Below are 12,465 nucleotides of genomic sequence, written 5' to 3'. Positions count from 1 at the left end.
AGATGGTTGCCGGAAGTCCCCACGGAGAATAACTTAGCGGTATAACTCTTCTTTATACCTCCATGGGTACAACTTCAGATAGAAATCAACACATAATGAAATATGACCCCCGGTCTGATGACTGACAGGTCACAGAACAATGGGAGCTATCTACCCTTACCCACAATTTAAAGTAAGTCACACAACTATCTCCTCTTTACTCTTCTCGCAGCAAGATGTCAGAACAAAGTGAAAAACAAACAATGGCATAAAATATTATTAATATGTCGGGTAGTAATAGATTTATTTATTTTCTTCTCAGTGTACCAGAATGCATAGTTTATGTTAGTATTTGTAAAAATCTCCTGGGGGTGAATCCCCCCCCAGACCCCCCTGCTGGGTTTGGGTTTTCAGCATGTGCCTTTTTATATAGTTCAGCTTTGATTCCATCATCTCATTAAACCTTTTTTAAAGCATACTTTAGTTCTGTGAAGGGATATAAGGGATATGCACTGTACTTCACTTTTATTAATATTGTATGCTGAAAAGCGTATATTACAGCACGATTTTTTGTTGAATAGATTTGAGTGCTTCAAAACGTTGGGTCGCGATGTATTGACCAAGTAAAAAGTGGGTCCCGAGGCCTGACCAGTTGAGAACCACTGAACTAGAACATCTAACCAAGCTGCTTCTCAAAATACCAGTCCTCTCCTCCATATGCCCTGCTGTTGTTCCCCTCACTCCCAGGTCCAGGGGCTCTTTGCAGCTAGTTCTCACTTCTGACTCTCCCCGTCTGGAATGTCCCTCTCACTTTCCAGTCGTGTGCTCTGCTGACCGCACCACCACTTCATCTGATTAGTCAAGCGTAAGACCTCCGATGCAGAGAATGTGTCTGTGGGGCGACAGGGCAAACAAACACAGCATGAAAGAGCAGCAAAGTGGTGCTCGTGATTAGGGTGGATGTCCTCCACGGTAAAGGCCCATGTCCCATCCCTCTTGACAGCAAGCGTTCATCATGTGAAAGCACCCATTGGCCCAACTCACTGAATCTGTGTCAGCTCCAAAGGAGAGGTGTCGTTGAAGCTCACTGTGACCTTTCAAAAAGACATTTATTTTATTTTTGAGTTATTATCATTATATCCTAATACATTAGTTATTTTAGCCATATGGGAAATATTTTAGAACAAATTATTTGTATGCAGTTAAATCCCATTGTGAAAATGAGAAATCATTCAGCTTTAATGTTTAATGGAATACAAAAGTAAGGATTCCCTTGTGGACTATACCATTTATTTTCCAAGTACAATTGCTTTGTGAGGACTGGCTTTAGCAATAAGAGATATAGATCATAACAGCAGAACATGTCATGAATGCCACATAAACCAATACAGACTGAGTCTCATGACTTTAAAATATGCTGGGCCAATCCAGGCCCTAGTGGTGCTTTGGGTCTTGCACGTGGCAGTGACCAGTTTGTAAGTAAGAAAATAAAAGCCCATCCTTGAACCGACAGCCTCAAGCGTAAAGGATTTAATGAACACCTCATGCAGAAGCACATGCACTGACTAGGTGTTTTCCATTGCACCTTATTAAATAAAGGACTGTAGACAGGGTATATGCAGGAATCCTGAAGTCCAATGGAATACCTTTTAAGACCTCATCGCCACTTGGAGTTTTAACCGGTTACCTTGGCGACACACTTTACCTCACATTGACTATATGCAGTATTGATTGTCCTTCCTCCCGATCTTCCAACCATTTGGACGCAAACTTGCATTTCCCCATAAAGATGCTGTTTAACAACCGGCGTAAACGGACCTCCGCGCTATCAAGCAGTGAGCGTGCGATGTCCTGTTCAGATGACGTCAAACCCACTTTAGAATACAACCTCTTTGGACCATTGATATACTTTTTGAAAACAAGCTACACAATGTAATACCTTGGAAAATGTCGTTTAATACTTTTAATAGCCTTAATTTTCGCTAAATTGATTCATCAACTTTTAATACTTTTAAGGACCCTGCGGACCCCCTGGTAGAAGGGTGTTGGAAGAGGTGTGGGAACAGTATTTTGGCAACTAGGCTAATTTTCTGAAATGCGGTCTCCATATCTCTAAACCACATAGTTTAGATGGTTACTATTTGACACATCACAGCATACACCAAAGCTAAACAAATAGAGAAACAGCATGGTACTAATTGTGATTATTTCTAATACCTGAGCTGATCCCCGTCAAATCGAAAACATAAATTGCACTTTAAAGAGGCCCTAATGCTTTTGAGGGTTTCCCCTCTCCTGTAGTGTGTTAAATAGGTTTGTGTGAATGTTAATGGTCTGCAAAGGCTAAAATCCCAAAGTTCCCTCCAGAGGAAGTTTCTTTCCCACACACTCCTCCCTGCCTGAAACACCTCCATCTCATTTGTTTACTTCAATAACATTTTTGTGACATCACTATGCAACACTCAAGCTTCTATTGTCTAGCGCTCCAACACATTGAACATGACAGGCTAAAGGGTGGGACATCTCTAAGCGGTCGACCAGTCACAACAGAGCCAGCCAGCTAACCAATAAGATCAGACTGGGCTCTGGTTTCAGACAGAGGGTGAAAAGAGGTGCTATTTTGACTCATTTATTCAGCACCAACTTGTAGATTTGTTGTGATGCGTCTCTGAGGTCACTAACTGTCTAGAAATTAGGACATTGCAGTGTGAATTGGAACAATGGCCCACTTTACCCATAAGCCTCTCTTTGTTTGTCTGACCCATGATATCACCCTGCTCCCATCCTTGCAGCTAACAAAGCAACCTTACTACTGTCACATATTTGACTGATAGTTTAGAGCAATGTGGCACCCATCGCCATTTGACTGCTTAACCATCCAACTGTGTGTGTGTGTCAATCATTTAAATTCCACATTAAACCAACAATCATTACAACAACGTTTTTGGAAGAATTTGGGTAGTGAGCCAGCATTATCTCAGAATGATAGTTAAAAAAACCAATGTGGCTACTTGGGTAAAATATATGAGAAATTGTGATTTTGATTTTGTTTGGAGAGGATAACGTTTGTAAAATAAGCCTTTTTTAAAGCAGACATTGGACTTGTCACTGAGCCAGCATGCACAATAACAGAACCCTGGAACCAGCTCTCTAAAATGGAATGCATTCAGTTTCTATGTCATCAGTTACACCTGTGAAACTACCTGGTATGACGTTGAATAATGTCTATTGAATATCATAACCACAGCGCCCCTAGACACAAATGAACTATCAACACAGGTGTTTCCACTTCGCCTAATGAAGCCCCCCTGCCATAGGCGTAGCTGTGGGTGGGCCCGGGAGGGCCTGGGCCCGGGAGGACCTGGCCCACCCAGCTGGGACCAAGGCCCACCCACAGCTACGCGTCTGCACTAGTGATGTGTCGGTTGCGAACGAGCCGGCTCAAAGAGCCGGCTCTTTTAAGTGAACGACGGGAGCCGGCTCGCGCCCGCGAACGAGCTTTTTTCTTCTTCTTTTTTGCGGAGGGATCTAGATCGGCATAAAGGCACATTATGCAATGTGCAATGTGCACATTATCCCGCTTATTACATGGCCACATTCTCAACAAAGTAACGACATGACTCCCAATATTAATTGAAATGCTTTTATGGATTTAGAAAATGATTTTATTGATTTAAAAAATAGTTGTAGTATGTATTTATTTAAATTGACATGCATCCGCTATGAAAAGTAGTCCGTTGTTACTGTTTGAACTAACGTAGTAACGGCAGGAACTGCTTCGATAGTGTTTTTGAGGAGCTTTTTGATTACAGATTTGAAAACATCGTTGCTTGCTTTAAAAGTAGCACACTTCATGATGTCAGACCTTGGGAAGTATCTAGATATCCCTGCCCTAATGCCAAAGTAACTGCCAACTGAATATGTGTCAGCGTTTGATGTCTATGTCTGGACCGCTGCGTAAAAAGGAGGGTTTCTGTCCCGTTACTTCTCTTCTTACTTCTATAAGAATAAAACACGGAGGACGGAGATCTCTTTTCCTCCCCCTCTACAGACCGCCCAGCAGCTGATCTCAGAGCACGCTCCCCTCTCCTGCAGGGGGGCGTGGTCAGCTGCAGCTCACAGAATCAGCCCCCTGCAAAAACAGCGCTGGAAAGAGCAAATAGAGCGAAATATAGGTATGGCCCTACAATATATTGTTCAAATATAGCATGATAGGTCCACTTTAAGTAATACAAGACAGAATGATGATGATATGCATGCAGTGACATAATATCCAAGGATTAGAGACGGTTGGATGCTGCTGTTTTGAGCATTGCAATATATTTATTTTCACTATGTTATTTATTTATGATTATCCTTAGGCTCAGCAAAGATTTGATGTCAGCTGTTGCTGTCTTTTTTTCTATAGCTAATAGTTACTGAAATAGAGCCCTGCTGTTTTGTCAGGACCTTTTCTTTAAATATAATTTTAAAATGTCGATACAGTAGCCCCTTTATTTTTTTTATATAGTTATTATAGGTGTTGCTCTCTGTTTTGTGTAGCGTGGTTCTACAAGCAAGTCAGTGCATTCATTGGGTGGTATCAGAGAGTTACAAGGGTCTGTAAATGCAATGAAAACATTTGGCCACAGCAAATCATTTATTTTAAACATGTAATTTTTACTTTTGAATACTTCAGTACAAAGGATGTATTGAATAATTTAAGTGATATATGTGTACACATATACATCATTCATTAGTCAAAACAGGGCTACATTTGATTTAATTAAAAGGTAAAATATGTGGTAAACTGAAGAGCCGTTTGGGAGCCGAAAGAGCCGGCTCTTCTTGGTGAGCCGAGCCAAATGATCCGGGTGATCGAGGGTCTCAAGAAAAACTACAATACATTGAGGAAAACAGAAAGTGACTTCATTAAACTTGTGACACTGACAGATGATTTGATGAAGAAACACGACATCATTAACTGGGACGTCACTGGGTCGCGAAAGAGGAGGTTGCCAGGTAAGTTTGGCGATTCGCAAATTGAATCTACCCTGGGCAAAGCCTCCCCTGTAAAGGACAACTCCGACCTAAAAAACATTATGAATAATGTGCTTGATAGGCAGATTATGGAACTGGACACTCTTTTTAAGGCGGACACATACGGGTTTATGAAAGCCGCTGCTGCATTGTTGCCTCGGTCTAGCACCTTTGGTAACAATGAATTAATTCAGCCTGCCAGCACACACTTTTCCATCTGTGTGGAAGATGCAGAACACGAAGTCTTTGTACAACAGCTAAAGAGAAAGGTGACAGCGGGCATAACCTTCCCATCACTCGTGGAGGTGCTCGACTCATGTCCCACTGACATTTTCCCTCAAATGAATCGTCTCCTTCGGGCTCTCGTCACGTTACCCATAACAAGCTGTACTGTGGAAAGAGTCTTTTCTACTGTCAGTAGAGTAAAAACGGGGGTGAGGGCATCAATGAACACAGACAGACTGAACTCGTTGTCCCTGCTCTCCTTTGAAAGAGAACTGACTGAATCCTTGGACTACAAGGACATTATTTCAGTGTTTAACACAAAGCCCCGTCTACTCCTGCTGTAACCATCAAAGGTATTTGGACTGTAAAAAAAATAATGAAATATACTATACATGTATAGTATATTTCATTATTTTTTTTATTTTATTAGATTTATTTCGAATGTGTAAAACAATAAAACAAAAAATAAAATATGAAAATGAAATGAAACATGAGAATTATATAGAAATTTAAGCAGTGTCAAATTGATAAACAAACATATTACTGATTCTAAATTATATATTAAAAAATGATCTAATTACACGAAGAAGAAGTTTACATTTATTTAATCCCACCCTTTCTCCCAAAAACTAAATTTTTAAGATACATATTTTTGTTTTTTTCTTAAAGTAATACATGTGTTAACGAAAAACAAACAAACAAAACAAAAACATAAAAAACAAATAAATAAACAAATAATTATTCATTACAGTTATTGTTTTTTGATAGTTTTGCAGCAATTGGACTTTACGCAATGTTTGTGTGCGTGCGCGCCAGTGTGTTTATGTGGCCGCCGTTCCAGAATGAGTATGTCCGCACCGCTCTGTGTATCCATGCTTTATTGTTAATGCAGCTGTTGGCAACTGTGTGTTTGTGCAGCAGCAGCCGTGTCATGTTATAGGCTACTGTGCTGGTGTTGTGTGCCTGTAACATGACTTCTAATATGTGTCCGTCTGAATAAACTTGTCTGCAATCAGGCAAGTATAGTTGGCTTAATAGTGGCTTATTTCAGTTAAAATGCGTTTTAGGACATATTAAGTATGTTTGGTCTTGAACAGGCTGGGCCCACCTGTTTTTTTTTGGGCCCACCCACTCTTTGATTTCTGCCTACGCCACTGCCCCCTGCCATTTGAACTTGTACTTAGTGACATCCTACAGTTCCCAGCATAGCTCCAGCCCACCTGAGGGGCGGTCTAATCAAACACAATATTGAAAACACCTGTGTGCATCCCACTAATGCACTGCCAACAACACTCTTAATATAATCTTAAAGTATATTACGTTTATCTAACTGCGTATTAAAACCTTTAACCAGGGTGTTTTAGGTATCCACCTATGATACAGCGTATGATACAGGTAGCCATACTAAATTATTAGTTAAGCTAACTTACTTACTAAGCAGTGACTACTTGCTGGTCTCACAGATGAGCAGCACCTGAAGCTTACCAAATGTCCCAACACTTATTTAGCCTATTTCCCCTCAAGTTTGGCTTGTAATACATTTTATTTATCCTGTCATTAGCTGAGAGGAAGGTGTTAGCTGGCTAGCATATGTTCAACACCCTGCTCGTACTTGGACAGCTACACTTTCGTGGTATTTGTTTTAGTGCATGTGTGCTACATATTAGCACTTAGCGGCTACGTCTTTAATACGCTCGTGCGTTGTGGAATAAGTTTCCCATTGGAATAAAGTGCATTCTGTCTCCTGTCCACTCACGTTAGCTGCGCAGAGGTAATGCTGTCTAGCATCAATACTGTGTCAGGCATTCTACCAGCTTAAAATGCCCCTTACTACTAGAAATAGAAACAAATGTGACGTTAAGCTTACTGATAACAAAAGAGATTAACATTACCTTGACCTTGCTGCTCGTTTCAATTCGCTCAAGGGGGAAATCATCAGAAAGTGAGTACCGGAATTCATTTCCGTCATATGCCCAGTGTGTCCTGCAAAGCTGAGGCACATCCTGTTGTTGCATTCAGGTTTCAAAATAAAAGCGTGTGATTTCCGGTCTTCAAAAATGTGTAATAATAACATTACTTTCTTTATAAATCTCAGGAATAAATTATATGATAAACAAATGACGAAGAGCATTAAATATACCCTTATATAAAACATATTATTTTTTTTAACATCCTGACCTTTGTGTGACAATACAAAAGGAAACGTTTTATTTATTTTTTAACAAGTACATTTCTCATTTTAATTTGAGAATTCACAATTGCTTCTCTTAGAGGAATGCATGTTTCACTGGATCTGATCAGAACACTCACTTTAATGATACATTGATTTCCTTTAGAGCCCAACGAACCAACAGAACATATGTTTGACTGCAATGCAATCCTATGACAATGACACTTGCAAGTAAAGTGGAACAGAAGTGGACTGCACATTAGGTTACTTTTAAGTACACATCCAGCCTTATCCTTGGGGATAATTCCACACACATAATCTATATTCCTATCCAGCAGATGGTCATATCACAGCGACAGGAGTTTGTGGTGCACATAACATTTACCTTTGACTGCGTATTGAACTAGTTTACTCAGTGGGGTTCCCCAATACCTGAAGGCCTTCACTGCATGAAGCTGCCTCTGAATAAGATCGTTCCCTTTGCTGGAAACTGATGCTTATTTTCGGGTATTTTAGGGCTAGGGGATATTTACCCAACCCCATACTTTTTGATGATCCTCAACACACAATAAGACCAACATTAATTTATTGTGACACAAGATACATTAAAAAAAGTAACTGTTTATTCAAAAATACACACACTATCAGCCATCAAAATGTAATGAACATAGAAGGACTACAAAACAAACAGTTTAAATAATAAAACAATTATTTTAAAAATAAGAATGATTTGTTTCCAAACCAAACATCTTTGAGCGCATGTTATTTACTGATATGGATTCGTTTTTGGTTAAAAATGTAGGCAACTCACAAAATAAAAAATGTAAAAACACTTAACAATAGGGTGTATTTAAGAAAATAAGCTTTTATGATTAAAAATATCCCTAATAAGATAATAAGGTTCAAATCTGTTTTTATCAATGAAAATGAGGGATGGGTACTTTAAATATTAATTGCATACTGTGTTGTTTTGCACAATATAATATAATGCCAAAGCCTTTCCAAATGTTACCACATAATGTATGGGCAACCAAAAAACTGCAATAGCCTTGTTTATGGTGGCCTGTAAACATCTTATTGTGAAAGTATTGTCACTTGCCCTCAGCTGGCGCCAGAACACGGTTTCCATGGAAACGTAAACAAATCGGCTGGCAGTGATTTCTCTTCATACTCACTGAGCACAAACCACCACTTTAATATAGCTTCCAGCCAGGCGAGATGGACATGAACAATGTGAGGCACGTCTCCTCTGCGGGATACCGGTTACCGGAGCGAGCCAGACCGAAAACCACCGAGCCTCCCGCGGACCGGGGCCGCCTCGGGACAGGAGCCGCGGGGCCCGGGGAGAGGAACCCAGAGAGGAGAGACCCCGTGAAGCAGGACCAGGTGTGGAAGGAGCTGGTGTGGGGGGAGAGGAGAGGAGTGCGGGAATGGTGAGTGGTGAAATATTAGGGGCAAAATAAGTCCGGGGGAGAGGCTCACTTTTTTAGTCTGATGTTGATTGGACTACAAAAGGCTGGTTTAGCTGGTCAGACTGGTCAGACTGGTTTAGCTTCAGTGTCAGTATGGCTGACTGGTCAGCAAAAGCCAAGCCAAGACCATAATGAAGCTCAACAGCAGCTTGAGGAAATGGATGAATGAATGAGGCTACTGAGTATTGAGAACAAATTAGATGTCAATCAAATGGAATATGAAAAGTGTATAAATGAAATAAACAAAACAAATGTTTTGGCTATCAAAATGAATATGCAACTTACGAAAAATTATCTTTCAAAAATATATAACTTTGTAACGTCACCTTTTTGTATATGATCAAATTTGTCTAAGCTACAATTTGAATGTATTTGTCTTTATTTGGAACCACTTAGAAGACTTTCCTTGTGTTGTGACAGTTACCAACGACAAATATAAGATTTGTCATTACATTGCATTTAGCTGACGCTTTTATCCAAAGCGACTTACAATAAGTACATTCGACCAGGAAGACACAACCTTGAAGAAAACAGAATCATATAAGTACATCAGGTTTCATAGAGCCACACATTTCAAGTGCTACTCAACTGGCTTTAGATAAGCCAGTCCTTTATTAGTATAAAAGTGCTTCGTTAATAGTAGAGTTCGTTAACGCTCGAAGTAGAGTCGAAAGAGATGAGTTTTCAGTTTGCGCCGGAAGGTGTGTAAGCTATCTGCCGTCCTGATGTCAATGGGGAGCTCATTCCACCATCTTGGAGCCAGGACAGCAAACCCACGTGTTTTTGCTGATGGGAACTTGGGTCCCCCTCGCAGCGAGGGTGCAGCGAGTCGTTTGGCTGATGCAGAGCGTAGTGCACGCGCTGGGGTGTACGGTTTAACCATGTCCTGGATGTAGGAAGGGCCAGATCCATTCGCAGCATGGTAAGCAAGTACCAGTGTCTTGAAGTGGATTCTAGCAGTTACCGGAAGCCAGTGAAGGGAGCGGGGGAGCGGAGTGGTGTGGGAACATTTAGGAAGGTTGAAGACCAGACGAGCCGCTGCATTCTGGATGAGCTGCAGAGGTCGGATGGCACATGCAGGTAGACCAGCCAGGAGGGAGTTGCAGTAGTCTAGGCGTGAGATGACGAGAGCCTGGACCAGAACCTGAGTCGCTTTCTGGGTCAGCTGGGGACGTATCTTCCTGATGTTGTAAAGCGTGTATCTGCAGCAACGGGTTGTAGCAGCGATGTTTGCAGTGAAGGACAGGTTGTTATCTAGGGTAATCTTGTCACTCAAAGGTTCACAATTACATTGAAATGTAGGTTAAACATTGTTCAGTATTGTTATACAGTAAGCAATGTTCTATGTCTATCCAAAACACTAATCAGAAGGGGCGGTGACAAAACAAATGCATAACAATGTCTGGCTCTGGAGATAAGATAAGATAAGATAAGATAGTACTTTATTGATCCCAATTTGGGAAATGTTTGTGTTGCAGCAGCATACAAAGACATGGCATTGTACAATACAAATGTAAAGACAAGAAATAAACAAGAAAGTAAAATGTACAGTGTGATTTTATTCCAATAAATGATATTAAATAAGTTATTATGAAATCCATTTATCATTTCATTAACACTATGGAGATGAACAAATACATTGTTTTCCACAGGGAGAAGAACTGGAATTTCCTCAGGGACTATGATCAGATGGTAAGACTAAATATGTATGTTGATGAGATTCCTGTGAAATGAATGCATCTAAACCTATGATCTAAACACCATTTCAGGCTCTGAAACTCGGAATATATTCAAATGAATACGCAGTAATGTTTCCATGATGTTTGTGCATGGCAAACACCAGAAATATTGCTAATTGTTGTTGTTATTTAACAGCAATGGGCAATTCCATGGCTGACTTTGGTTTATTTTCACATCATTTGTCAGGATTTGTTCCCTTTAATTATTTAAAATAGTGCATCAACCTGAATAAAAAATGTCTTAATACTCAGTAAAATACAAATGTTTATGCAGTATTGAAAACCCTCCTATTTGATCACTTATTTCAGGACTCATGTCCCTGATTATATCCCTTACTTTGGAGCCATATCACAGCCGAATGCTGCCAACAACCATGTGATCTCTGTGTGTTTGCAGGGGCGGCTGAAGCCAGAGGAGCCCTTACCCAGCAACGTGCCCCTCTTCTCTGAGCGCGTCCCCAACACCACCAACCAGATGTTTGGCAGCAGGCTGTCCACTCCTCTGGGCAGCAATCTGGTCCAACTGGACCGGCTGCTGCTCTGGTCTGGAAGCAACCACCGCCGCAAGCTGGACCCAGAGATGCTGCCCTGCTAGAGCTCTGAAGACCAGACTCCTGTCATCAGGACCTGTGCCCATCAGAGCCAGACCGCACTGTCCTGATGTAGGGCTAAGATGAGTTGGCATGGTGTAGCACAAACCTTAGTAGGATACAGACTTTGAAGTATCAGGTGGAAGCTAGGACTAGTGAGATGATTTTGCTGTCCTACATCTGCTAATTGACCAGTTATATCATCCAATGATCATACAGAAGTATATTCATGTATTCATCAGTTTAGCAAAATGTTCCATTAGACCGGCGATAGACGTTTATGTTGAAGGCCTTTGCTCAGCGTGAGGTGAAAAGGGATATTTGATTCATGTCATTGGAGCTTGATCGGGTTTTTGATCCGACACTTGATAATTGAACCAGACACCTGATCACATTTGGATGAGTAAAGGGTTGTATCACCACCTCGTTACCTCCTTCTCTGTGCACTCAAACAGTGCTGCAGTGACAAAGAATATGGAAAAACTAATTCTAGCAAAGAGTTTAGAAACCTAAATGGGAGTATTTTCTGCAGATGCTATAAACCCATCATATATTTTGTTGTGCTTTTCTTTTTGTTCAATTTCAAATGCCTTAAAAAGCTGTTACATTGTAATATGTTTGCCTGGACCTTTAAGCCATTGTTCCATGCTGGACGGATGGGATTATATTCATTTATGTTGTGTGCTTTTTATAAGGATTTTCACTGACTCTGTACCTTATGTGTTGTAGCTGCTTTAAAATGCCTTTATGTATATTGTTATAAATCACTGACCTTTATGACTAGATTTGGAGACAAATGTTGTCCATATTGAATTTGAAAAGCTTGTTTGATCTGGATTGGTTTCAATGTGTCATTGTAATAAAGCTGTTGCATGTGTCCTGACATTATTTTGTTGTTGTAAATAGATCCTGTTAATCCATACAGCAGATTATAGAAGAGTTTGCAGATAGTATTGAGTATTAGTGCTTACTTTGACTTACAGTAGGACCTCATAGTGAAAGTTACCAACATGTTGCACTATGTGTAACTTTCGCTATGAGGTTCTAAATGTGTCTTTGTCTCAAGTTGAAACACAGACTCATTCAACCTGAATACAGGAAGATGGAAACTTTGCATGTTCCGAAATGAAGACTTCAAATACTTTGGTCTAACGTGTCAGTACTTAACAGCCAATCAGATTTCAGTGGATGTATGCGGAAGTGAAACAAGGTGCCAGCTGACAGGAAACTTCACAGGATAATAAAGGAAATAAAACAAGTTTGCCTTCAAA

At 40.4% G+C, this 12,465-nt stretch overlaps 2 protein-coding genes across 5 annotated transcripts in view; one reads left to right on the top strand and one right to left on the bottom strand.

The window, feature by feature from the left end:
• Positions 1–7,229, bottom strand: part of LOC117539722 (CAP-Gly domain-containing linker protein 4-like) — a 36,819-nt gene extending 29,590 nt beyond the window's left edge. For 2 of the 4 annotated variants that reach the window (XM_034205988.1, XM_034205991.1), the window contains exons 1-2: positions 7,116–7,209; positions 681–871 (exon numbers count right to left, since the gene is read on the bottom strand). In XM_034205988.1, the coding sequence (XP_034061879.1) occupies positions 681–696 (16 nt within the window). In that variant the 5' untranslated portion in view covers positions 697–871; positions 7,116–7,209. Of the gene's footprint in view, positions 1–680; positions 872–7,115 lie in introns of all 4 variants that reach the window. The other 2 variants (XM_034205990.1, XM_034205989.1) reach the window with 2 other exon arrangements.
• Positions 7,230–8,318: 1,089 nt separating this feature from the next.
• cunh2orf50 (chromosome unknown C2orf50 homolog) lies at positions 8,319–12,071 on the top strand. The gene is made up of 3 exons (XM_034206009.1): positions 8,319–8,826; positions 10,518–10,557; positions 11,002–12,071. The coding sequence occupies exons 1-3, from the start codon at positions 8,612–8,614 to the stop codon at positions 11,197–11,199; spliced, it is 453 nt and encodes a 150-aa protein (XP_034061900.1). The 5' UTR covers positions 8,319–8,611; the 3' UTR covers positions 11,200–12,071.
• The last annotated feature ends 394 nt before the right edge of the window (positions 12,072–12,465 follow it).

The sequence above is a fragment of the Gymnodraco acuticeps genome, unplaced genomic scaffold, assembly GCF_902827175.1.
Source record: "Gymnodraco acuticeps unplaced genomic scaffold, fGymAcu1.1, whole genome shotgun sequence".
Classification (NCBI taxonomy): domain Eukaryota; kingdom Metazoa; phylum Chordata; class Actinopteri; order Perciformes; family Bathydraconidae; genus Gymnodraco; species Gymnodraco acuticeps.
The sequence above is the reverse complement of the archived record's forward strand: the minus strand, read 5'-3'. Positions and strand labels throughout refer to the sequence as shown.

What these genes read in the sequence shown, in the direction of transcription:
- cunh2orf50 (XM_034206009.1), top strand. Translation starts at nt 8,612, where the DNA reads ATGGACATGAACAATGTGAGGCACGTCTCCTCTGCGGGATACCGGTTA. An exon ending in AGGAGAGGAGTGCGGGAATG is followed by an intron (nt 8,827 to 10,517) that starts GTGAGTGGTGAA and finishes TGTTTTCCACAG; the next exon opens with GGAGAAGAACTGGAATTTCC. An exon ending in TCAGGGACTATGATCAGATG is followed by an intron (nt 10,558 to 11,001) that starts GTAAGACTAAAT and finishes GTGTGTTTGCAG; the next exon opens with GGGCGGCTGAAGCCAGAGGA.